Source organism: Larus michahellis, chromosome 8 (assembly GCF_964199755.1).
Source record: "Larus michahellis chromosome 8, bLarMic1.1, whole genome shotgun sequence".
In the NCBI taxonomy this organism is placed as follows: domain Eukaryota; kingdom Metazoa; phylum Chordata; class Aves; order Charadriiformes; family Laridae; genus Larus; species Larus michahellis.
In genome coordinates this window covers 5,361,132-5,386,550 of record NC_133903.1, presented here as the reverse complement: position 1 = coordinate 5,386,550, position 25,419 = coordinate 5,361,132, and the positions used below count along the sequence as shown (strand labels likewise).

The window sequence follows — 25,419 nt, the reverse complement described above, 5'->3', positions numbered from 1 at the left end:
CCCCACCTTCGCTCCCGCGCGTCTGGCAGGACTACGGCATTGCTTACAGCCTGCAAGTGCCGGTCAAACACAGGGGTCACCCATGGCATGGCCCCAGAATGGGCAGGGGAAGCCTGTGGACACCTCGCAGCCAGCGTGCATGGATGCGGATCAGCCCCCAGCGACGGACAAGGTACAAAATCCCGGGGAGAGCCAGCCCATGACAGCTCCAGCCCCTTTTATTGCTTCTGCTCTGTGGCCCAACGGGGGAGACGCACTTCATGGCTTTATTTATTATAAAAGATCTTCAGGAAGCTGACGGCTACCTAAACCCACCACTATTTCTGCCCACAGGGACTCTGTCTTCTGGGGTAGTGGCACTGCTGTTGGACACGGGGACTTGCCCAAGCCCACAGGCGAACCACCCCCCCCCCCTCCATCCCCACGCAGAGCCGCAGGCGGGAAACCGCAAACCCCAAACTCCGTTTCTAGGATGCTGGATGCCAATAAAACCCAGGGTTTATTGCAGCGTTCCTCATCGGCCTCGGTTTTATAGATGTGCATTTAAAAATAAAAGCTCTCTGCATCGCAGCCGGCCACAGAAGGGCTTGAACGTTGAAAGGGCCGATCTGTCGGGCGACGGAGAGCCACCTCGGCAGGAGCAAACAGGCCAGATACCTCCTCGGGATTTCTGTGCGTCGAGTCAGAGCCTCATGCATGAGAAACTCCAGCTCTGCTTTTCAAGTATGTTTGGCGTGAAGCGACGTGGTCTCTACTGCATCGCAAGTCCCACCAAAAGGGAAAGACCCGCTGGCCCCCAGAGAGCCGCCTCCCTTGGGTCCACCCTGAGCTTGAGGGAAGATGGCTGGTTTGGGCAGCTGCCATAGTGACACGCCGGCTCCAGTTCTGGCTCGAGGATGGGCAGCGAGAAGGCTCTGGAGAGCTTGGGCAACTCATGCTTAAATGGTGCCACTGGGAAAAGAAAACAGCTCAGACGCCATGAGGCCATCCCGGCTGCATGAAGTGGGCGGCAGGGCTGCTGTGGGGCCGAGGGGTACGTGATGCTCAGCAGCCATGGTGGCTGCCCACGGTGGTCACCCGCTGTCCCAGCTCCCCACCTGCAAACCCTGTGGCCAAGGCAGCTCTCGGCCAGGGGCTGTATGTCAGGTGTCTGCACATTGCAAACACCCCTCCCAAATACCCGCTCCAAACCAAACCCCCCACCCAGAGAAGCACACAGTGGTTTAAACAGAAAGAAAAAGAAGAAGAAGAAAAAAAAAAAAAAAAAAAAGATCCTTGTGGTATGTAACTCTCCCACCACCATGAGCCAAACCGTGCTGTCCTTACGCAATCACCCCGTCCCAAGAGACGGGGCAGCTTTTAGAAAGACCCGAGACAATGTGGGCTTCGTCCCTGGCCCTGCAGCAGCCGGGGAAGGCACAGACTCGGAAGCACCGACTTCACTAGCCCCTCCAGGTCCCAGGGTTGGCGGGGGGCCGGCTGTCGCTGCTGAAATAGGTTATTTGTCAGCTATGTAGCTTTGCGCTCACATAGTTCTTTGCTGATGGGGGCCCATGGGAGAGAGGTGAGGCAAGCCAAAGGCATGAGCAAGCAGCGTGGGGTGGCTAACCCCAGCCAAGCCCTGGCTACCGCCCCGGCCTGTGGGGCTATGTGTCCCAGTGGGGAATTTTACTCCTGCAGCCAGCAAGTCCCCGGGCCAGGAGAGCAGGAGGGCACGGTGGGATCCCGGATGGCTTGGGGACAGGCAGGAGCGGGGGCAGCGGGGCCTCCCCGGTGTCAGCAGTGACGCAGACGCACGCCGGCCCTGACGCATCCTGCGCGTCCCCAGGGCTCTGCCTGGGGCAGCCCCACCATAGCAGCTGAGACGGCTCTTCTCCAGGGCTGGACGGAGGAGAAGCTGCAGCTGCTGCTTTCTGGTGCTGCTGTCGGTGACAACCAGGTCCCTGCAGTTCAAGCTTCCCAGCGGTGATGGCCACTGGCCACTCGCAGAGCTCAGCAGCCTCAGCACAGTCATTCATTGGTGGCAGCTGGCATGGACAGCTGTGTATGCCACAGCCCCTTCACACTGGCCAGGTGGCCGAACACCTCGCTGCAGGGGTGCTGGCATGAAGTGAGCGGGGACGGCAGCATGGTCTGTCCCCAGATGTCCAGAGCTTGGAGAGAAGCGGAGCCGCCAGCTGCTGTAGAACAAACTAACCCCACGATACAGCCTCGCGGGCACCTCTGATGGGCTCCCCAGCCTTCAACAGCAATGTCTCCCCAGTTTCTTCCCTTGTGGTACGTGAGCACTGCAAACAGCATCCACGGATGCGGCCATGACAATCCTCCGGCAAGGCAACCTTCAACTTGCCCTTCAGACGCCACTGGTGCCTCTGCTTTGCCCATTTCTCAGCGATGTTGTAGCTCCTCCACCAGCCCCGCTTCTCCACCCAGCGGCATCTTCCCGAGTGGCTCCACACCAAAGAATTCAGGATGCTCTGCAGCAACGACCGTCCCACTGCCTGACCCCAGTGGGATGCAGCACCCAGGACCTTCCGCGTGGAAGCAGGGTGCCCGGTGGACGCACACCCAGAGCTTTGCTGGCAGGCTGACGTCAGACACTACCAGGAGGAGAGAGATGGGTGCTTTGATCGTGCAGCCTGCATGTGCAGACCTCCCTGGCTTTCAAATCCGTGGAGCTACCGTCCGATCAACGGCTGGCAGGGTGATCACCATCCGATCACCGGCTCCTGCAGGAGCTGCTCGGCTTGTGGGAAGGGCTGACGGTGGCGCTGCTGCAGTGTGCTCGCTGCCCCAGCAATGCCCCTGGAGAGCAGCCCACAGGCAACGAGTGGGTGCGGGGAGAGCTCCTCTCTTCATCCCAAATCAGCTCTAAAGCCCCAGCTCTAAAGCTGTGGCAGCTCCTCAGGGACAAGGGCGAGCAGGGATCCATCCCGCCAGCTGGAGGACAGCTACATCTCAGGTGTGACGGTGCCTCAGGGCTCCCTCCCCACGGCCACATCCACGGGAGGTGTGGTGCTGTCCCCCTATCCCACTGCAGGGACTCTTCCTGCAGGGAAGCATGGAGCCATCCCACTGTATTGGCCGCAAGGAACAGCACAGCTCCCCCTGCCCTTCCAGCTGCCCCTCTCCCTGGACCCGGGTGCCGGCCGGGAGGGAAACGTCCCCCAAGGCAGCCCCTTGGCATGAAGCCCTGCAAGGATGCAACGAACCACCCACACGATCCCCGACTGCAAGACAGAGAGGAGGATGGAGAGCTGGCATGTGCCAGGCGCTGCACCAGATAAGGGCAGGGACACCCTGAGGGTGGCCACGTCTGTCAGAAATGCCGTCGTGGGGGTGCAGATGCAGCACAGAGACCCCCAGAGCTGGCAGGAAATGGCCCCCAGCTGGGCTGCCAGGCCCACGGGGTCAATCCTGCTGCTGGTGCCTTGTGGCACAGCTGGGCTGGAGTCCGCTCCCTGGGTCCAAGTGGCTGTGGCGCTTCAGATCCTCCTCCTCTTCCTCTCTGCAGTAGGAACAGCGTCCGTCTGTCTGTCCATCTGTGGTTTCAGCCTTCAGCAGGACTCCGCAGGGACACGAGTGGGTGGCCACAGCCCCAGGTGGCCACAGAAGGCCAGGGTTTAGGTGGCCCGGCCGGGCGGGAAGCGTTTGCTGTCCAGAATGGCCTTCCAGTCATCGGTCCAGGACTGCAGCCTGCGGCTGGGGGGCTTCAGCTGCAGGTGCTTGTTGTGGCAGGCCGTGAAGAGCACGTGCTCCCAGCTGGGGTTCAGCTCAGCCCCTGCAAAGCAAGAAGAAAGGTCAGCTCTCCGGACAACTGCTCCACGAAGACGCAGAGGTTGACCTTACTCCAACATGAGGAGCCTGCAGACACAACCCCCTAACGAGAGCCTAATCAACTGGTCGGGGACCAGCACCCATCACCCCCCGATGCCACCCCTGTCTCTGGTCACGCCTGCCGCCCCGCGCCTGCCTTACCTGTTATATCAGGTCTGTCATCTATAAGCAGGTCAGCAGAAACCACCGTCTTATCTCGCGTCAAAACGATCTGCTCAAGAAACTCAGGGCCGAAGTGCTTCTCCACCCAGGCGTACTGGAAGGCGAGGGGTGAGTGGTGAGCGCGGGCAGGGGCAGGCTGACGGCCGGGGCATGGGCTGCTCGGCAGAGCGGCGGCACAGCCCGGCATGAGCCCTGGCCTCCACGCAGGGAGGACATCTCACTTAAAAAGTTCATTAGTGAGAAGGATTCGGATGCTGCCGGAGCGCAAGTTCTTTTAAAGCCAAGCAGCTTTTGACATCACAATGAAATATTAAAACCAAGCGCTTCAGTGCATGCAAATGGCAGAGCTCGGCTGACAGCGGAGCTGCCGCTCTGCGGAGATGCTTAGGAACAAAACTGATGGAGCCGGGAAATATTGCTGCTGTTCTACAGCCGGAGGCACGCAAGGGTCAGCTGGCTTTCGCCAAGCAGCGTGGTACGGGAGGAGGAGCTGGGATTCGGACCTGCTCACCTTCTCGTAAGGGCAGTAGCGGTACTTCTTGATCGGGCTTGTGCAGATGAACACGTCGGTGCTGGCAGGAGGAGAGAAATGGGGGCAGAGTGTCAATCCATGGCCAAACACGTTGATCAGACCCTGCTCCCTCTTGAGATGTACCTGGCTGCCTCTGCGAGACCCTGCGCGGTGCCTGAGCAGGCAGGTGCCCAAAGCAGATCCCCCACCACACACAGATCAAACCGGGATGATTTAAGACATTAATCCCCCATCTCACAGGATCCCACACCCGCAGCACAAGCATGTTCCCCTTTTCGCTACCCTTGCTGGGAGCAGAGAGCTGAAGGGAAGGGGCTGCACGTGGCTGATTTTCTTGGCAACTGCTCCAGGAATCAAAGCCCTCTCTTTCCTCCCATGCCCGGCAGGCCGGTAGGCATTTTAAACAGTGATGTTGCGTTCAGCGCTTCTGCCGAGAGCAGGATGAGCCTGCAAAGCCACTGCCGCTCCCCTGTCCATTCCCCAACACCGCGGGCAGGTTCCTACTCACTCTGCCAAATTTGCCATTTGCTTCACAGCTTCCACAGCCCCAGGGAGCGGCTCCAGCTCGATGAAGAAGTTCTTGGATTCCCAGATGCTAATGGCTTTCTCCTGTGAGGGGAAAGAGAGCGGTTACTGCACAGGGCTTCTTGTGACTCTTACCCTTGTGTGTGCATCTTCCCCACCCTTTGCTAGGACAGAGGACGGGGACAGTGAAAGGTGGGAGCCCTGGCTGCAGTCCCCTCCTGCTAACTTGCCTTGTCTCTCTGGGTGTCTCTGTTCCTCGCCTGCCAACCTGCACCGGTCCATAGAATTTAGATCGGAGATCTCTGGAGCAGGCTTGGTTTTGCCCGTGCAGCCCCAGACACAGAGGGAGCAGCACGTTCCATCAAGGCAAAACACAAGAGACTGTCCATAACAAAACCAAACTCCCTGTCTGCATCCAGAGGGGCATTTCCATGTGGATGTGGCTGCGGTGGCCTGGTAGCCCTGCTGTAACGTGACGCTGTTCAGCCGCAGATGCTGTCTGGCCTATTTGTCTCAATCAGACCACTTAAAATAGCAGCCGGGCTGCTCTCATAGGAGAAAGTGTATTATAGGATGAACTACATGCCAGCATGAATGCAGATGCTCTTCCTCAGGGATGCCTGGGCGAGGTCTACCAGGCAAACAGAGCATCTCCAGGGAAGGGTTTGAAACACTTAACATCCAGGTCAGGAGCCGGGAAGCACTGGTATGGCACTCTGGGAGAGCAGCGCTGAGAGAGACCACAGGGAGCAAAACCTTGGGATGAGGGCAGAGTCCAGGGGCTGCCTGCGATGGATCCCGCACAGCTCTAAGGAACAGCATCCCCTGCACTCCCTCAGGCAGGTAACGTCTTGCCAGCAAAGCGATTATTTTGCACAGACACGGGATCCTCGAGGAGGGGAGCCTGAGAGTGCTGCAACGCGGCTGCGGGCAGAGGAAGCAGCCGTGTCCCGGCATTGCAAGGCGGCTGTGCAGCTGTGGCTGGGAGAAGTTTTGAAGGGAGCCTTGCCCGAACGGATTGATCTTGATTTTGAGCGCCTCTATTTCTGTATTTGAGGAAGGGGAATAGGGACAAAAGGAATTTTAAGCCCATCCTGGCTTCCCTGTATTGCACAGTAGGGAGGAGCCGGCAGAGCATGGGGATAGGGGAGAGCAGCCTCAGTGATGCTCACACGCTGGTTCTTACAGCTCATAGCAACAAACCGGCTGGTTGGACGCGCCAGCTGCGCACCTTGCCAGCTCTCAGGAAGGTGAATGCATGAACCCATTGCATATTTGGGCACTGAGCATTTAACCCGCCATGCCAGAACCAAACCCTGTATTTCTCAAAAAATCCCAGATAACATGAGAAGACCAGACACCCAACTTAAAAGGAAAGCCTGCTCAGATCAACTGTTGCACTCTTCCCTTTTGCCTGAGCAGCAGCAAACATTGGCGCCTCAGAGAAGAGGAAAAAGAAGCCTTCTTCATATATGTTCAAAATGAAACATGCTGATTCGGTGCAAAAGAGCCAGCAGAAATATCTCCTGGTACCATGACAAGAACAGCTACCCTAAAACATTCAGGCAAACACTCAAACTGCAGTTGCTCTGCTTTGGACCGGTGAGCAATGATGTTTTATTTTTAAGACACTGACTCCAGTTGCACAAGAGACATCTGAGAAACGCGGCCCGATGCAGCAAAGCACTTCAAACCGCGCTGAAGTGTTTTCTTACAGCAAGGACTTCCGTAGCCATTCTGCTTCCACTTATGTCAAAAAGCATTTTGCAATCAAGCTCGATGGGGGAAGAACTAAGCTCATCTTGAAGAAAGGACCCGCTTGGCTCCCAGAGCCAGAACAACTCCCTGTGGCACCGCAGCCAGCACGCTGCCCGGCAGATGGAAAAATCCCCCAGGCTGGGAATCCCGCCACCTGCCAGGCAGGACAGACTCTCGATTTACTTCTTAGCTCTCCCCATGAGCAATTTCCCTGACCATCCAGGGCTCCCCAACCTGCCAGGTCTGCGTGCTCAGCGTGCTCAGCGTTTTGCTGAGGTGGTGTTCTCCCTTTCGGAGCTGGGACCTTCAGCTCTTTGGACTCTTTGGCTCCTATTTTCTGGTCTCCTACAGCAGGTCGACGGTGCTCTCTGATGAAGGGGGGTTGGAACAGCCCATGTGTCTGTAGCCACAGAGTGGCTCCTGCTCTCTTTATCCCATCTCTGAAACCACGGGTGAAATCGGGGCTGGCCTGAGGTCGGTCTGTGGAAGTTTTGCTACTTGTCCAGCCCAAGCTCGTGGTGGTTTTACGTGATCACGGCAGACGCAAGATGAACTCACTTCATTTAACACATCCAAAGTAGTTAAGATCAGGAAAAAAAAAAGAGTTATCATGCATTATCCTGCCAAACTTTTAGCATCTGCCTTACTGCATGAATGACGTCCTCAATTTCCATTTCATCAATCCCAGCTAGAGAGGACACGTTATTCCTTCAGCTCATCAAGCGGTTCAGGACTTTGCCAGTGGGAGAGCCCCAGACCTTATGCATGCTCCTTTCCTTGCAGCCATCATACCACTAAAACCAAGTTATTTGCTGTAACACCTTTCAACTAGAGCAACTGCAATCTGCAGATGAGACCGCAGACACCCCATTGAGATGGGAAACTTGTGGAGGCAGAAACCGACTTTCTGCAGTGCTCAGCCCTTTGCTGAATGATAACGTACAGCACAAAGAGCGCTTCTGCTTTTAGGCTTTAATTACTTAACTGAATACAATAATTTTCAGGCATGGGAGGGCTTAGGGTTGTTTTAAGTAAGCCCTCACATGAAGCATCAATTGCATGGTTTGCTCTCAACTTCTCTGCTGCGTCCCACCCCTCACAACTGCTGTTGAGGAACTAAATAATCCATCTAGAGCAACATCAATCCACACAGCTTGGCCAAATCCGAGCTAGAAAAACCCAGCAGTGCGATTTGGGGTATTTTAAAACAGATGTACTGAAAGATCTCCTTTCCTTGCATCTATCTCCATCCGTGCATGCAGGGAAAAGGCGACAGATGTGCATGAAGAATGCTAGATTTCAGGGAAAAAAGGCACCGCTGGAAGCCCTCCTGTACCTGCGTTTTCGGTGGGAGCTCCGGCCAGCACCCGCAGCCCTCCCCAGCGCTGCGCCCACAAGCTGGGGGGCCAGTGGGTCTCCCCCGGGGCCGGAGCTCCAACTGCACGGCGCAGAGCGAACAAGAGTCGCGCGCAGAGCCGGGGGATGCATAGACTCACACTCAGCTCAGGTCCCAGGCGCCCGTATTGCTCCGACACCCAGAAGCCCCTCCGGTCCTCCAGGGCAATGTAGGGCTTGTCGGGGTACCTGGCCCTGAACTTCTTGAGGAAGCCTCCCTCGAAGTCGGCCAGCACCCCGTCCATGTCCACCAGCACCCGCAGAGCCCTGCGGGACCCCGCTGTGGGGCCGGCTCCCCTGCCCAGCCCTGCCAAGGGGCCGCAGCGCCGAGGCCGAAGGTGCAAGAAGCTGCTCAGCAAAATCATGGTGGAAGGGGGGTTTTCGGGGCGGTGGAAGGGGGGTTTTCGGGGCAGGGGATGGGGGGGGGGGGGGGGGCGGATCTCCGGGCAGGGTGAGGGAAGGAGGGAGGGGGCTTTATTTCAAGCACGCACCCTGCAAGCAGGCGGCCCTGGCAAGCTGCAGGAGGAAGGAGCGGGGGGGATGCAAGGGGGATGCAATGGGGAGCAGAGGGGTTTCGGGGGGGGGATGCAAAGGCCCGTCCTCGCCCCCAGCGCCTCCTCCCCCTCCCCGCCCCATCCCTCCCTTGCAGCGAGCGCGGAGCCGGCGGCGGCGGAGCGGGGTGCCGGGACCGCCCGGGGCACGGCGGTGCGTTCGCCCCGACCCGGCAGTGCAAAGCCCAGTTCCTCTTCCCGGTGCCTGACCGAGCCCGGAGCGGCGGCACCGCCTTAAAGCGGCACAAACGCCCTGCGACGGCGCGGCTCCAGCGCGCCGCCCGCCCGCCTTCAGCCTCCCCCGGCCCCGCTGCCTCCCCTGCCCCGGAGCGGGGGCTCGGCGGGGGCGGCGGGAGGGGGGTCTCCGAGCCCCTGCCTCAGTTTCCCGATCTCTCAGCGTCGGGGGGACCCCACGCTCCGTCTCCCCTCGCCTGCTGTGGACCCTCTAACCCCCTGCCTGGGGCGGGTGGTGGGTACATCTTTGGGGGCACACGTGCGTGGTTTGGGGACAGCCGTAACGTGATTTTTGCAGCTAAGTCTTGACATAAAATACACCCATTTCTACCCATTCGTTGGGAGGGGGCATAGTCCGCCCAGGATCTCACTCAGTGTGACATAGCTCAGTCCCCAGTGGGTGACGGGAACCCTCAAAAGATGATAGCTAGACCCCAAAGAAGCACTGACATAGAAACAGCACGCCACGATGTTCTGTATATTCTGAAACGGGACCAAAGATCACTGGTCAAAAAACACAGCGGGGATTAGAGCTGCTAAAGAAGGGGGAGGACGCCGAGTGTGACTAACAGGATTAGGCAAAGGCTGAGCCGGGAAAGAAAGGATTTTGGTCAACGGCAATAATACGGCTCTAGCGGTTCCAAAACATTTCATCTTTCAATTCCAGAATATTTTCCAGCAGAATATCTCGTCCTTGTTTCACAGGAAGGGCAAATGAGCTGTGGAGATCAGGTGATATGGGGAAGGTCACAGCGTGAATGACGAAAGGAGCGGGACTGGCAGCCAGGCCGCGAGGGTAAACATAAAAGTGAGGTGAGGAGGGAAAACGTATGAAGTTTCAAGTCTGTGTTCCGCTTTCGCTCGCACCGGAGGCATCTTGTTTATTGCAAGGAACGGGATTTAGGCATCACTTGGCATTTCTGACTCCGCAGTGAGGGAATACATACAGGAGTGACAGGAAGGCGGGAATTTCCTCCTCCTCCAGGGTGTACTGAGGGACTGACCGGTTCCCTGCCCGCCGCAGCGCAAGGGCCGCGTTACTGCGCCGCCTCAGCTCCTGTACGGGTGGAAAATGCAATTCCATTAATACCAACCGAATTAAACCTCAATAAAGAATTAAATTCCTGAGGGGATCAACCCGCTGAGGGCCCCTCATACCGCGACATGAGGCCGTGTGTATGTGTGTGGGGGGGGTGTGTGACGGCATCATGACGTCACCAAACACACACACACTCACCCAGCCCTGCTGAGTCACGGCTTCTCGCGCCCAAAGGGCCTCCCTTGTGCTTGACACGGGGCGGGCCCTTCCGGGCGGGCGGGCGGAGGGATGGCGGCGGTTGCCATAGCGACGGCAGCTCTCGCGAGAGCTGGCGGGGGTGGCGGAAGTGACGCACGGCCGGCGGGCGTCGCGCGGCACCCCCCTCCCCTTCCTCGCCGCTGATTGGCTGGCGGCGGCGGCGGCCCGTAGCGGTGGCTCCCTTCCCGCTTTCCCCCGCCGCTCCCGGCCGCGCCGCCAGCCGCCAAGATGGCGTCGGCCCTGGAGCAGTTCGTCAACAGCGTCCGGCAGCTCTCGGCTCAAGGTGACCGTGATGAGGGGGAGCCGCGTGTGGCGGGGAGCCAGCGGGGCCCGAGGAAGAGGAGGAGGAGGAGGGGGGCGGCGGCCGGCGGAGCCCGCCAGGCCCCGCGCGGCTGTGGAGGGCGGGCTGGGGCCTGCGCCCCCTCTCACGGCTCTTCCCTCAGGCGCGGGTCCGGGCTGGCGGGGCCCTTGCCGGGCTGTAATTTAGGGCTCCTTCGCCGCACGCAGAGGCGGCCTGTGGAGGGATCTCGGCAGGGTTTCGCCGACGATGGTTTGACAGGGCGTCAAGGGCCGGCCGTGCCCTTCACAGCGCTCCCCGCTTCGGGGCAGCGGCACGGTGGTGGTAGTTGGTAGCTTTGAGGTAGCTGGAGGCCCCAGCTGAGGGGAGTGAAGCCGGCACTGGCGGCCGTGTCAAAATCTGAGCTTTGGGAATCAGCGGAGAGCAGCGGGCATCGCAGGGACCTTAGCTGGGAGCACCTGGCCCAGACTGTCGCCTAACTGATGAGTATGCAAGTTGCAGCATGTGTTTTAAAATACTTTTCGGAAGTATTAGCTCCTGGGGACAAAGTAGAGCATGGACAGAAGAGTCCTGACTTACCACGGAAGCATGTGATAGGAGGCCTGAGACTGTACATCAGAGTTGCCATAATCAAGTGTTCAAAAAGCGTTTTAATAACCATAGTTAGCATTCCTTAGTTTCATGGCCAAACTCCTAATTTTCCTGTGTGCGGGCACAGCGTTTCCTAGTTCTTGAACGTTCTCCGCCTGTGTTGATGCTCCCTAAAATGTGTTCTGAGTGTTTCTCTGCATGGGATGTACGCTCCCTGGAACTGATCAGAAATTGATGCTTTCCTCTATGGCCCCAGGCGTTATCTCTGGCAGTTACTTTTAGGTGGAGCTCCAACTTCTCTTACTTTGCTTTAACTTATTAAATACAGAATATTTTTACTGGGGATATCAGATACAAGAGACAAATTATACCTGCAAGGTGTGGGTACAAACAGATGAAAGATGATTCTTTGCGAGCCTGTAGTTTAGCTGGAGAAGTTTTTATTTCAAAGTTTTGTGGATGCAAAAGGTTCAAGGGGAAATTGGTTGACTTTATGGAAGTTCTCCCATTAGGGACAAGCCAGATGAACTTTCTCACAGAGAATGTCTGTCAAGGCTGCTGGAGGTCATGTGAGCACACAGGAGAGGTACATGTGCTTGCGGTGGTGTTGGTTTCTGTTTATCAGCATTTGGCTGCATGGGAGGTGACATAAATGGACATTTAGTTGGGCCTGGTGTGGGTATTTCTACTTACGCTGTAAGTTGTTCAGTGTGTGTTTGCAGGTAGAGGGTTGTTTTGGTTTTTTTTTGCTTTGTTTTCTAGAGAATGCTAGATGATAGCTGTAGAATGGGTGGATTTCTGTACTAGGGAGAACACCATAACTAAGGTTTTGCAATGCTTGAATACTGTTACCAAACCACAGAGCGCTTTACAAGCCTTATTCCTTTCCATGCTTGTGCCTGGAGTTTTAATTCTGAATGGAGAGAACAGTTTTGGGGGCAGGTTTCTGGAGTTCTTGGGCTCTGGTCCCCCATTCAGAACTTTTGATCCCTGTGTTACTTCAAAGCTAATGTTTCATTGCTAGGGCTTCCCAGGTTTTCTTTTTCAAAGGAAAAGGCCTGAGAGTTGAGGATACTGTAAATCTCTATGAATGGAGGCACTATTCCTCATTTTATGAAGATTTTTGTAAGGGTGAGAGAACCTTTGTTTTTTCTCTCTAATCTGCAAGGATTGGACACTGAAACAATACTCTGCTTCAGAAAAGCGTAGTTTTAATTCAAGTAATTGTGGAGGGGAGGAAGAGTTTGAAAGGAGTTCATGATAATGAAAGCAGTTCATGGTCTGCTTTCTTTGTAAGGTTTTTTTGTGCTTACCATACCTTCCTATTTCAAAATGGTTGCCTTTCATGCTGTGTTCATAGCTCACAACAAATAGAATAGCATTGTATTTTTGATTGTACCAAGTAAATTTAAGAACAGGTTTTTTTAAACCCTTTTGTTGTAGGTACTTAGTTGTCATTTTAATGTCTACTTCAAAAAAAATGCTTATGAGCAGACCTGAAAAGTGAATAGGGCACTTGAGAAGCAGCAAGGAACATGCTCTGGTATTGGGATTTTTTAGAAAGCGGAGGAAACTATTTTTGCTGCTCTTTTGGTTGTGTTTTGTTTTTTTCCCTTATAACACCCAGAAGGCACAAATGTAGGTAAATTTATCCACATGAGGCAAAATGTTACATCACAGTACACTGGCCAAAGTCTTATAGACTTGGCTTAGACGGAGCTTGGCGTTGATACGAGACCCTAAAGCCCTCTCTCTAATGAGGTGAGCTGATGCTGCTTTTCACGTTGTGTTTGTGTTCTGAGGGTCTCCTTTGCAATCCCACAGGCCAGAAGCTTAGCTGTCACCTTATAAAAAACATATGGTGGGTACCTAACTTCTTGAAAACTAGTGCCTATGGTATTAAAGGAAAGTAAGTTCTTTGGGTGAGACTACTTTTTCCTCAGGTTATATAGGGATGCAAGGTAATGAAGTATGGGAACGCGTGAGTGTTCTCTAAATAGAGTTTGACAATGATGTTTTGTATTTCAGGGCAAATGACCCAGCTTTGTGAACTGATCAATAAAAGCGGAGAACTGCTAGCAAAAAATCTTTCCCATCTGGATACAGTGCTTGGTGCCCTGGATGTGCAGGAACACTCATTAGGCGTTCTTGCTGTCTTGTAAGTGTTGCTTTCTTTTAATTAAGTATCTTTAGTATTAAAACTTCAGGAACATGCTAAATTGTCAACCAAATGTTTTTCTTTTGGCCATAAATGTTTTCAGTCAGCATTTCTTAGAATGGTGCTTAGTTTCCTTCTGTTATGCACATTTTATTAATAAAAACACCGAGGCAAATTTGTATTTTCAAAAGAGAAAAACCTCTGGAGCTGGTAAATGCCATTACTGTCAAATGGTAATATTGGGAGTTTGTTTTCCTTAAGGCTATATCTGTTTCTCTTGTTTATGTCTTTATAAGTATTTTTCCATACGTGTTCAGCAAAAAGGTATAAACCTAACTTTTAAAATTTGATTGGCAGGGCATTAGTGCACTGGACTGTAAGCATGCAGCAACACTTTCTTTCCCAGTGAAGCATGGCTTCTTATCATAGTTCTTGGGTACTTGTCTCTAGACAGCACCGACGCTCTTGCTGCTGTCTGTAGTTTAAGATAATACTTGAAGCACCTTGGTGATGGTGAGGTAAAGTGAGGATATTTGGCCCTGAAGCTCAAACTATTGTTTCTAGCTGTACCTAACTGTAAGTGAAGCATCTACAAGTTCCACTATTATCTTATCGTTCTCTTTTAAAGGAAAGATCAGAATTCTAGTACTTGTTCTACTACTCTGAATGAAACAAAATTAATACAGACGTAATGCACTTAAATGTTACTATTCACTAGCGTCTCATAAAAACGCATTATGGAATTTACAAATAGCAGGGCATTGCTACTGCATTAGTAGAATCACTGTATCATGGGGTACATGAAAACAGTCACTAAAACAGGTGGAGGAAGGAAGATAACTGTTTATAGGAAATAACGTGTAAAATGTATTATTTGAAGAGATGGTATCAGTGGAACATATAGGAAAGTTCTCCCGGATGAAACTGTGGCATGGCAAACTCCTGCACAGGTAGAATTAAACTCTCTGGAGAGACAGGGAAGGGATGGCAGCATGTAACCTGAGCAGTCATAAGCCTTGTGAGGAAGGTTCATGATCTAGGTAGGTTTGAACTGCATATTACAGTGTGTACCAACTGAAGTATGGGCAGGGTTGGGTACCTTCCAACAGCATTAAACAGAGGGGGTTTTCTATATGTTTTTGTGACGTTTGTAGGATGCATAGCTAGAGTTTTCACTGCCCTCAGATGAGCATAATCATAGCTCATCTTACAGAAGCAGCAATGTTCAAGGCTACCGCCTGTAGGGTGCTAAGGAACCACCAGCAATGGAGAGAAACTGGAAGAGAAAGTGCTCCAAACAAGAGATACACATCTCATAATTTAATACTTGAGAAATCTTGAGCACGTTCAAGTAGCAGATGGCTGCAAGTGTCCAAAGAAGTTGTGTGGCTGTGTATTACAATTCATCATTGTTATCCGGTGTTTCTATTATATTTTAACTATTGTACCCGATAAAATGATCTTTGTTTGCGATAGTTTGTTCTAAATTTTAGTTTGCACTAGATTGAGAATGGGGATGTGCACAGAAAGCATATTTTCAAATGTTGTGCAGCTCTTGGGGAAATCACGTGCCATCTGTCATAAACACTTTGGATTTGTTTGCAAGCATGTACATGTATCTGCAGAGACTTAGTGATGAAGATGAAGCTTTTTTATTAATATCCAAATGTTACATGTTAAACCTTTTTTTGATGTTGTTGTTTTTACTTTAGGTTTGTGAAGTTTTCTATGCCCAGCATCCCTGACTTCGAAACGTTATTCTCACAGGTGCAGCTTTTTATCAGCACTTGTAATGGGGAACACATTAGATATGCAACAGACACTTGTAAGTTAAGCTTACATTCAGACTTAATGTGTTTTCGGATTGTTTGGTTTTATTGATTTTTTTTCTTTTTTCACTGTTTTTGTTTGTTTTTTTTACTGTATTTAGTTGCTGGCCTGTGCCACCAGTTAACAAATGCCCTTGTGGAGAGAAAACAGGTGAGCAAGTATGATCTAGTACAGATAGATACCTACTATATCCAAGCTCTTACAGGGGACATTACCAGTCTCTTACTTCATAAAGATTTGCCACTAATTTCAGGTTAAATATTTTTGTGCAGCTCCTTACTTGTTAAGTTTACAGAGAGGTAATGAACCTAAATCAAGATTTTAAGACTTCTTTAAGGAAAACATAAGAAAGATAAATTTTTGGGGGGAGAGTCACCTAAAAATGTGCTCTCGCACACAAACTAGGAAATCTGTACTACCAAGAATGTTCTTCAGATAATGTGTGCATGAGTAGGAGAGCTGCAAAAATTACTAGCACTGAGGAGTCAGTGGTACTAGTTTCAGTGTTATTCTCACCAATGTTATATAATGTTCTTAATTAAATGCCTTCAAACGTAAAGGAAACTTGATTAAGAAATATTTGACCGAGGTCTTTGTTGCTAAGATACTTACTTTGTCAGGCCATTTTAGTGAAATCTAGCCTGAAATAGAAGTAGGGAATCAAGGCTGGTCTAAGTGGAGTAAAGCCAGAGCCATGCCTTTGTTTTTTGGTGGGAGTTTAGATGGTGTCATGGAATCAAGAAAGGTTTTCTTATCAATACAAATTACCACATTCCAGATGAGGTTGGCTTTGTGGAACAGAATTGATGACTTTATTTAGTTTATCAGGAGAAGTTGTATAGCCAAGGTTAATTTTATTTTCTAAGAGGCTGCAGTATCCTACAAAAAGGGAACCTCAAGTTAACTATTACTTAATGGAACCTGTCAATTAGTGTTATTTTTCATTTGTAAGTGTCAACATAAGATCCAATGTGCTGCCATCTATGAGAAATTATCTGAAAGAGATGTAATTTCTGACAGCCCCTGCGAGGAATTAGCATTCTCAGACAAGCCATAGACAAGATGCAGATGAACACAAACCAGCTGACCTCAATACACGCAGATCTCTGCCAGGTAAGGGGAGCATAAGGGCTTTTTTTGAGAATAAAAGCTTATAAAATACCTATAACCCTTTGAGGAAATGCATGCTCACATATTGCAATGTAAAAATGGCTTTTACCTGTTTTTTTTTCCAGTAATAAATAATATGATATACTGACACAAAATCCCCTTCTATTGATGTTAAATGTTCCGTGCATGTCCTCAGACTTTGGTTTTGTTGATGACTTCCGAAAGTCCTTTGACATCCCTTCTCTCTGGGCTGAAAGTCACAAACAGCTTCTCTTAGTCAGTATAAGTGTAATATCCAGATACTGTTTGCTCAAGTTTGACAAAAGGCATGTTTGTCTCGGTGTCTTTGGCCTGGATTTGTACTTCTGTCTTGTTCTTGGCTCCTGGGATTTAGGGCTGGACAGGAATGTTTAGAGCAATATTTAGTGCTGCCAGCACGGTAGTCTGGAAGGCATGGAGTTTCAGGCAGCTTTGTCAGAGTCTGATTTCTTTAGGATATGGATAATTATAACAGCTCACAATCAGTGATAAGGGTTTTCCAAGTATCGTGATGCAACGAATAATCTGTGTTACAGCACTGCTGACGTGCACTGTTTTTTCACTCTTGGAGGAGTGAGATCTATTAAATAGCACTAAGATGAATTTAGTTTCAACTGTCTTCCTCGTGGAAATTTGAATGGAAATGGCTAATTTGTGAAAACTTGATTTATTTTCTTGTAGCTCTGTTTGTTAGCAAAATGCTTTAAACCTGCCCTCCCGTATCTAGATGTGGACATGATGGATATTTGTAAAGAGAATGGGGCATATGATGCGAAGCACTTTTTATGTTACTACTACTATGGTGGGATGATATACACTGGGCTAAAGAACTTTGAAAGAGCACTCTACTTTTATGAACAGGTAACTTTAAATAAAACGGTAAGTCTAAAGTCTGATCAGTTGGAAGGCAAAACGATCATGTGTAATAGCACTGAGAGAATGTATCACCTCTGAATTGCCACCAAGGATAGCAACAAAAGCAGTGAAGTACAAGCAGTCTCCAATTATTTTCATTTAACCTTAGGAGTGTAATTCTACTAATAGATCTATACTGCTGTTCATTATTCACAGAGGTTTTGCTTTAGCACGTGTGTTCGTCATAGTAATGCATAAAAACTGATTTGGGTTAGCGTTCATTATTAGCTCTTTTATGAAAGGTACAGCCTGAATGGTACTCTTTAGTGTATAAAGTGAAGTAACAAGCAAGCCGTCTTTAGAGGTGTTTTCCTTTAAGAAGGTCTCTGACAGCCAAGTAACTATTGCACCACAAAACTATGCAACTCAAAGGGTGATGTTAAATTTATCTCCCTATAAATATTTTTCAAATGCCTGCTTATTACCGCTTGCATAGAAGCAGGTCACAGGCCGACATTCAGAATTGTGTATTCTTAAAGAAAAAAATAATTTAGTGGTTTTGCTAAGACCTTTGCTAATTTTGTGATGGGAGTTAACACTTCTTCAAGGCTACTACAATATTTGCTGCTTTTACTTTCTCTCTGAAAGAAGAGAACATCGCAAAATTGGGAAAGTTTTTCATGTGTGTATGGGGGGAAATGCTGTCAAATGTGCGAAATAAACTGGTGCAGCCTTTTTCTTTTCTGTAAATAAAGGTGAGCTCTTGAATAGCTAGCAGTATCATAGTAAACTAAAATTCCTTTCCCCTATTCTGCAGACCACTTTCAACATACTTAAATATAAGATCTGATGATGTCATAGCTTTATAAAACCTCTTTTAAGGATCTGTGTAAATCCAGGTTCTACAGGAACTGTATAATCATTCCTGGTAACAAGTAGCTAGAGGTGCTTTCTAGTACAACTTCAGATATATACCAAGGAAAGAAGTTTTGATTTGACCTTAACAGGGTTATTTTAAGGTAGGCATCACTGTAACATGATATGTCTTGAGTAGCTTGTATAGAATTTACTGGTTTAGGACATTTTTTGATAATTAATTTTGGCAGAAGTTAGTTAAGCTTTAACGCTCAAAGGTGGATTTCATGTGTCATTGTATCCTTTCTGCATGCAGCTTTAAACTGACATTTTTGTTAATGCAGTAGCTACAAGGACCTGCCAGTAAGTATACTAAATTTCTGTTCCATTTCTCTCTTTCTTGCTTAGGCAATAACTACTCCAGCCATGGCAGTCAGTCATATTATGTTGGAATCATATAAAAAGTATATTCTAGTTTCTTTGATACTACTTGGCAAAGTTCAGCAGCTACCAAAATACACTTCCCAGATAGTTGGTAGATTCATTAAGGTAAGTCTTGCGAATACAGTTAAATAATAGATCAACAAATCTGAATTTATAAATGATTTTTTTTCCTACCCTCATTTGATAGTACTGTTTGACATTGCAGATCATGGGAAATAATGCACAATGTGCCAGAGTACAACCTCTTGCTGCCTTTCTAGTGTACAATAGCTAACGATTGTCTGGCAACTTCTATGTCTGTTACAAACAAATTGTATTGTTCATATTGTGCAATACAGGTTTTTAAACTTAAGTTTGCAAAAACTGTAGGGTTGAATAGTACTTACCAATATTCTCTTCACTGATACTGCATACCTCTTGATAGGATTTTATGTTAGAACTCAAACAAGACTCAGGTTTCACTTGGCTTTCAATATGCAGTGTCCTTGTAAAAACATTCAACCCATAACTTCATCTAGTTGAAGTATAAAATGCTAAATAGTTTATTCCAACTCCATCTTTATAAAGAATAAAAGCTTCTGAAAATGCTGCAAGTTTGGAGTCCATAAGCATTTTGATTAGGAATTGTAAGATGGAAGACAAAACTGCTAGTGAGAGAGTTCTGATCCTAGGAAAATAACGCACTTTCGAAAGTTAGCGAGTCCTTATTTAATACTGAGTGCTGATTTGTGACCAAATTTTAAAGAGTTCCAAAAATCTTTTTCTAACTTCAGATTCTAATAAGCAAACTCAAGCAGATGCCATTTTAAAGTCATTTAGGTGAACTCTCTGATTCACCTTCTGATTCTCTATTGTCCGTGCAGTGATTCATCATGGACTAGGATGACATGTCTTAGAAGGCAGAACAAATAGAATGGATGGTAGTGACTAGTCAATATGCTGCTTACTTCGTATGCTGGTCAGCTAATGGACTTTTTCTAGTTCTCCCGTAACTACAACTGTCATACAGATGTCATTGAATTATGTTTACTAAATCTTACATTGAGTAATACATATCGAGTGTATGAGGATCTATCATTGCTGTAAAGCCATGTACAGGCGTTGCATAATTTTTATGAGAGATGCTTGAGCTACTTAAATTTCCTTTATGCCCACGTGGCTTCTAATGTTGAAGTAGTGAGTAGATTTTGTGAGGCTGGTTGAACACCATGTTCTTTAAGAAGGGTTCTCTGCTTTTCTAATTGCAGCCCCTTAGCAATGCTTACCATGAATTAGCGCAAGTTTATTCAACCAATAAACCCTCGGAGCTTCGAAATCTGGTGAACAAACACAGTGAAACATTCACAAGGGATAACAATATGGGGCTGGTTAAGCAATGCTTGTCATCTCTCTACAAAAAGAATATTCAGAGGCTAACCAAGGTAAGATGTAGGGCTTTTGTTTTGTTGAGAAATTGTGATTAGTTTTTCTCAAAGAGCATATCTCTGAAATGTACTCAATTCAGAGCAAAATGATAATGTAGTAATGTCACGGAGAAATGACTAAAACTGAGATTTGTGTCTGAAACAAATGAGACTAAAATGCTCTATATAGAAAACCAATTCAGTTGACTACTTATGAATTATTTAAAAGGCGGTTCAATATGTCTGTCTGTCAGAGGGGTTTGCCCATGAGATTTTCATACATAATCGGAAAAGTTGTGAGCGCTGCTACCAAATGACCTTCATCTCTATTCAGAAAATAGGAAACCTGAACTTTACGGGTCACTTCATTAGAGAAGAGTGAGTGAGTGGGACAGATTTCAGAAGTAAAAGGAAAAACAGCAGCGGTGGAGTGATGTGCTCCTTCAGCTGAGCGATCAGACTAATCCTTAAAGGTGATCAGAGGAAAGGTCTTTTTTTGCAAATTCAAATGGTGTTTGTTGCAGTAGAACCAAACTCAGAAGTAATGCATCCCGAAGGAAATTCAAGGGACGGACTGTCACCTTATTCTTGTAGAAAGGTGAGGGAAGAGGTTGGGCATGGTCAGGACTGTTTCTGGGATAAAATGGAGTTGCAGAAATGGAGTAATGACTCCATTAGTTTGTTCTGCATACGTGAACAGTGCAACAAATTGGTGTCTTTGGGGCAAAAACTGACTCCGCTCTCATGGTGCTTTTATAAGTAATAAGTGTGTGATCCGCTTGTTTCTTCCCATCAGACTTCAAAATAAGATTGCATAGGACGTGAAGGATTGATAGGGGAAGTTCTTAGCATCTAGTTTTAACTGTTTAATACTTTCTAAATTTCAGACATTTTTAACATTGTCATTACAAGACATGGCAAGTCGAGTGCAGTTGTCAGGGCCCCAAGAAGCAGAAAAATACGTCCTCCACATGGTAAGACTTGTGACTTGGCTAAACTGTCCTAATTTAGAAACTGGTCCCGTTTGAGACTCTTTAAGCTTTTGTATGGGCAGCGCAAGTTCTGAATGGCTGAAGAATGGTTCTTTTTCAGGGTGAAGGAAATACCGTCAGTCTGCTGTGGTGTTTAGACCGTTCCCCAAAAAATCTTAAGAGATAATCTCTGCCTAAGATAAGGCATGCATCATTTGTCTTTGGGAAGCTGTTAGGAAGTAAAAAGCAAACAAGTTAAAGATGATTCCACAAGGAATCCGCACGTTGTAGTTACCTGAAATTCTGTTCCTAATGATACCTTACATTAAACCCTCTCTCATTTCAGATAGAAGACGGTGAAATCTTTGCAAGTATTAATCAGAAAGATGGTATGGTCTGTTTCCATGATAATCCTGAAAAATACAACAATCCAGCTATGCTTCATAACATTGATCAGGAGGTAAATCTTTAAGATATTAACTGCTTTTGGAATTCCTACTGAAGAACCTTAGTCTGTAATCAGAGCGCTGCCGGGAGAAGCCAGTGTAGTCAGAGAAGCCAGCAACTTAACTTGCACGTAGAGATTGAGGACTATAAATCATTATTCAATTATTTCACAGTACCAGTATTTAAAGGTTTTAGATTGATAGTCTGTTACTGTCAATCCATTCCCTGTTGTATCTTCTGTACAGCTTGAGATGTTTCGGTAGACCGCCTGCTTAATGTTGGAGATGGGAATTTCCTTTAATTGAATGGATTGGAAAGATTGGGTTTGGAGTTTTAGACTTCAAGGATTCCTTCCACTGGCTCTTGATAACCTGCCTGTAGGTTGAGGTGGTTGACCCACATGGGACTGTATCAGTGGCCTTAAAAAGGATTGTTAGGGAAATATGGATCAAAGTAAGGGGATAAAAAAGGGGTCTGACACTTTTCTTTGGGAGATGAGGGATGAGAACGTTTTGACGTGGAGCTTTTGTGACGGCAGAAGTTACTGGTTCTGCGTAGCACAGCTGTGAAATATCTTGAAGATCATGTACAAGCTGGACAAAGTAATCAACTTAGTATATGTTTTTAAGATGCTGAAATGTATAGAGCTTGATGAACGACTGAAAGCCATGGATCAAGAGATCACTGTGAACCCTCAGTTTGTGCAGAAGGTAATTGATTTAGTGTCTTGTAAGAGTATGTAAGCGATTCAGTGCAGTGAGGATGTGTTGCACTGAATGTAAGTATTTACAGTGTTAATAATTACTTATTATTATTATGCACATAAACATCATGGCTTAAAACAAAAAGGAAGTGCATGTTGTTTCATATACACTTTATTTTCCTGCCTGTTGACTTCAAAGAACTGTGTGTCTCAAAGGTAAACCTTCAGACCTGTTTTTGAAAACAAATACCTCTCTCCCTTCCAGAGTATGGGCTCTCAAGAAGATGACTCAGGGACCAAACCATCCAGTTATTCCTGAAATTCATGTTGCTCACCACTCCGCTTTCAAGTAAAAGCTTATGAAAGAATCACGCCTGGAATAGGGCATTGAGGAGTTCCACGAAGAGAGCAGAGGGAACTGAGCTTTGCTTTTCACCTGGACTTAAGAAAATAAAAGAACACCCTCTCAGTACTGTACAATATCAGAAATACTCTCTGCAAAGAAAAAGGAAATCTCAAAAGAAACTTAAAAGTCTGTTGTGGATTTATTTATCTTCAGATTAACATCGTTAATGCATTAAATAATCTACCTTTTGTTTTAAAGGGTTTGAATGTTGCTGTGTTTCTGTAGCAGTCCTTTTTTTCTCTTCTGAAAAAAAAAGTTATTCAGGGAAGAATACAACTAGTGTTGGTTCACTTACAAGATAATTACTGGTTCATTATTCTGTATTTAAAGTTGGCTCAAAGTGCAGATTTATCATATGTATGGTGGGGGGAGGGGGGGGAGTTTAAGTAAATTATCTACATTATAATTTGCATATGCCCGGTGTAGCTGGCTGCTGTCTATTAAATGAAATAAGAACCGTGTTCTTCCCAAAAGGACGAGCATTTTAATGAGCATTTTAAGGTAGTTTTGCTGAAAAGCAGAAATCCATACGTGACAGCTATTTATGATTTTAAATTTCTGGTACAAAATATCTCCTAATAACATTTGCTCTTAGATCAAACTTATTAGACCTAAACAAAAGGATATTTGAAAGATCTTGGTGTTCTAGAGGATTCTAGATATGAAGTTGTTCACACCAAAAGAAATTTAAATTTTTGTTCCTATACAAAAGCGATTCAACAGGCGAATACTTTTCTGTTGTGGAAATAAGTGAAGGCCATGCTATAGATCTTTGTTTCCAGAGAAGATAATTTGACATGGAACATAGAATTCTATACAGCTCTCAAAATGCAGGATTTTATTTGGAGATAATGTGCTGGAATGCCTCCTGGTTTTTAATTCACTATTTTAAACATAAAAAACTTTGTTGTTGGCTTCTTTAAGTGCTTCACCCCTTAAATCAATAGGGTTTTTAATTTTCTGTAGCTCTCATGTATCTGAAGATTCTCACTGTTAAAACACCTTTGAAACACTTTTGTGTCGGTGCAAATCTCCTACTATCAGGCATAAATAAAACCTGTCACCAAGTCAGAATGCAAGAAGCTCGGCATCTGGTGCTTCCTGCTTAAACGCCTGCCCGGGAGCTGCTTGCTGCTGCTAACCTGCCGGCTTTTGTTCAGGAGCCCAAGCGGGAGCTGAGCGTTTCTGGCTCTTGCCCTGGGAAGCTTCTGTGTATCCAGGTCACCCGTAGTTGAAAATACTCCGTTTGTGCTTCCAGTACTGACACGGAACTCTTGGGGTTTTCATTTAAAGCTGGTGTCTTAATTCTAGCAGAGCCTCTGTGGCAGTGGTGTGCTTTCTAGTCGAAGGGAAATGCCCCCAGGTTGTTCTCTAGGTGTGGTGAATGACGTTTTTAAACGTATAAAATAGCAGTTTAGTATTGAGCAGAGCATAGGTCCATAGTGGTAGTAGCTCACCATTAAGTACTTGTGCTTCCTATCATAGAGACTTCCATATTCGAAGGCAACTTTTACACCTGATCTTAAAGCAAAATCTTGGGGTTTTTTTTTTTCATAACTTGCCTTACCGGTCTTGCAATTAAAGATATTTATGATTTTTAAAGTTTGTTTTTTTTTTTTTTTTTCTCCAAGTTAATCCTGCAGTGATTTCAATGCTGAACATGCTTATGCAATTTTCTCCTCTGGTACTGTGGGAGTGTTAAATTAGTATATTAGTAATGCGGTGGGCTCAAGCACAAGGCTGAGTTGTCGAAGTGTTTACAGCAGTGCGCGGCAGTCATAGAAAGGACTGCAAACGACTAACCCCGGCCTGCCACTGAGCCAAAAATGTGGATGGCTTGCCGCTCGTTGCCAAGGGCTTACTTGCGGGGGGGGAGAATGTATACAGGATGCTTTCATGAAGTTGGAGAAGAACCATAAACCTCCACTTCGCAGTGGCTGAGCTTTTCTACCACCTAGTTCCTCTTAGTGAGCGTGGATTTACCTGCTGAGAGCTGCAGGATGGCTTTCTGCCTGTGGAATTGGCAACAAACTAATACATGCAGCTGGCAAACAGCAGCTATGTTATCTTTTTTGCCTAAAGTAGATAAAATAAATCCATGCTCACATCAAAAGAATGGTAGAAATAGCTATGTAATAGTTTCAAATGATATATTACGCTTGCTCTTAATCTGATTTTTAAGAGGGCAAATGCTTTTAAGGTTGGAGAACTGCTAAGGTTCCTTTCTCACGTGGATAGTTGTGCTGTTCAACTGCGATTGCTGTTGAAAATTCAAAGTCGGGTCCCACCTGTAGAATCAGTAGAGATAAAGCATTCACCAAAAGTGCTTTGGGGAAGGGCTTTTAAGTAATAAGTTTGATAAACACATACGGTCTGGCGTCTGCATGTCTTGAGATACTGTTGAAATTAAGTCAGATTTTTAATGAAGTAGCTCCTTCAAGTCTTGGAACTATAACTGCATGGGCTGTGGTCAGCTGAGACGCTTTGAGCACACTTGAGCTTTCTGGTTTTAATTTGTATTTATTGCAGGGAAGGACTTTTGATCAATTATGAGAACACTGTGTGCTATGCTCCTCTGAACTTAAAGAGTCTCAGAGGTCCTGTGGCTTGTTCTTCCCGTCAAGCATGGCCACAAGATGTGTTCACGAAATACCGACTGCATGCTTTGATCTCTAACTCCTATTTTAATGCATCTGAATTAGCCAAGGTCTAAAATGCAGTTCCAAGGGTAGCACTAGACTTGCAGCTACACTTCTTAGCCACAGGAGGGGTCTCCAGTTATGCTTAGCAGGTAATGAAACGGTTTGAAGAAGACATAGTTAGAAGCTGTTTGTGTTCAACCACCTCTCCTGGTTTTGTGCCACCGAGGAGCCCCCGTTAGCCACCTCTGCGAACACTCCTGTAGCACCGCTCTTGCCTAACTCCAGCCGCCTCCTTCCATACAACTTCCTTTCTCTGTTCTACAGCACCACCGCCACCCGTTGTATGTGTTGTCGTAGGCGATCTGTATAATCTAGG

The 25,419-nt window shown here is 47.5% G+C and overlaps 2 protein-coding genes and 1 long non-coding RNA gene across 6 annotated transcripts; 1 reads left to right on the top strand and 2 right to left on the bottom strand.

The window, feature by feature from the left end:
* Positions 1–480: 480 nt before the first annotated feature.
* Positions 481–8,940, bottom strand: NT5M (5',3'-nucleotidase, mitochondrial). The gene is made up of 5 exons (XM_074599398.1): positions 8,311–8,940; positions 5,040–5,140; positions 4,511–4,571; positions 3,979–4,093; positions 481–3,781 (listed from the first exon to the last, which is right to left on the bottom strand). Exons 1-5 carry the CDS (start codon positions 8,572–8,574, stop codon positions 3,624–3,626), a joined length of 699 nt encoding a protein of 232 aa, XP_074455499.1. The 5' UTR covers positions 8,575–8,940; the 3' UTR covers positions 481–3,623.
* Positions 8,941–9,843: 903 nt separating this feature from the next.
* LOC141748045 (uncharacterized) lies at positions 9,844–10,371 on the bottom strand. The gene is made up of 2 exons (XR_012588885.1): positions 10,232–10,371; positions 9,844–10,051 (listed from the first exon to the last, which is right to left on the bottom strand). It is a non-coding gene; the product is annotated as an uncharacterized LOC141748045 (long non-coding RNA).
* Positions 10,364–24,003, top strand: COPS3 (COP9 signalosome subunit 3). 4 transcript variants are annotated; one of them, XM_074599394.1, is made up of 13 exons: positions 10,431–10,574; positions 11,693–11,766; positions 13,209–13,338; positions 15,051–15,163; positions 15,269–15,318; positions 16,189–16,281; positions 16,999–17,178; positions 18,436–18,576; positions 19,719–19,892; positions 20,762–20,848; positions 21,192–21,305; positions 21,922–22,002; positions 22,261–24,003. In XM_074599394.1, exons 3-13 carry the CDS (start codon positions 13,214–13,216, stop codon positions 22,312–22,314), a joined length of 1,212 nt encoding a protein of 403 aa, XP_074455495.1. In that variant the 5' UTR covers positions 10,431–10,574; positions 11,693–11,766; positions 13,209–13,213; the 3' UTR covers positions 22,315–24,003. The 4 variants fall into 4 exon arrangements, with proteins under 4 accessions (XP_074455494.1, XP_074455496.1, XP_074455495.1 ...); XM_074599393.1 differs by lacking the exon at positions 11,693–11,766 and having other exon boundaries at positions 10,364–10,574; XM_074599395.1 differs by lacking the exons at positions 11,693–11,766; positions 19,719–19,892 and having other exon boundaries at positions 10,417–10,574.
* The last annotated feature ends 1,416 nt before the right edge of the window (positions 24,004–25,419 follow it).

Coding starts and splice junctions, on each gene's coding strand:
- NT5M (XM_074599398.1), bottom strand. CDS start 8,574: ATGATTTTGCTGAGCAGCTTCTTGCACCTTCGGCCTCGGCGCTGCGGC. Junction 5,141..8,310: donor GCCTGGGACCTGAGCTGAGT/GTGAGTCTATGC, acceptor TTCCCCTCACAG/GAGAAAGCCATTAGCATCTG. Junction 4,572..5,039: donor CAAATGGCAAATTTGGCAGA/GTGAGTAGGAAC, acceptor TCCTCCTGCCAG/CACCGACGTGTTCATCTGCA.
- COPS3 (XM_074599393.1), top strand. CDS start 10,520: ATGGCGTCGGCCCTGGAGCAGTTCGTCAACAGCGTCCGGCAGCTCTCG. Junction 16,282..16,998: donor TACACGCAGATCTCTGCCAG/GTAAGGGGAGCA, acceptor ATTTTCTTGTAG/CTCTGTTTGTTAGCAAAATG. Junction 21,306..21,921: donor TTCATAACATTGATCAGGAG/GTAAATCTTTAA, acceptor TATGTTTTTAAG/ATGCTGAAATGTATAGAGCT.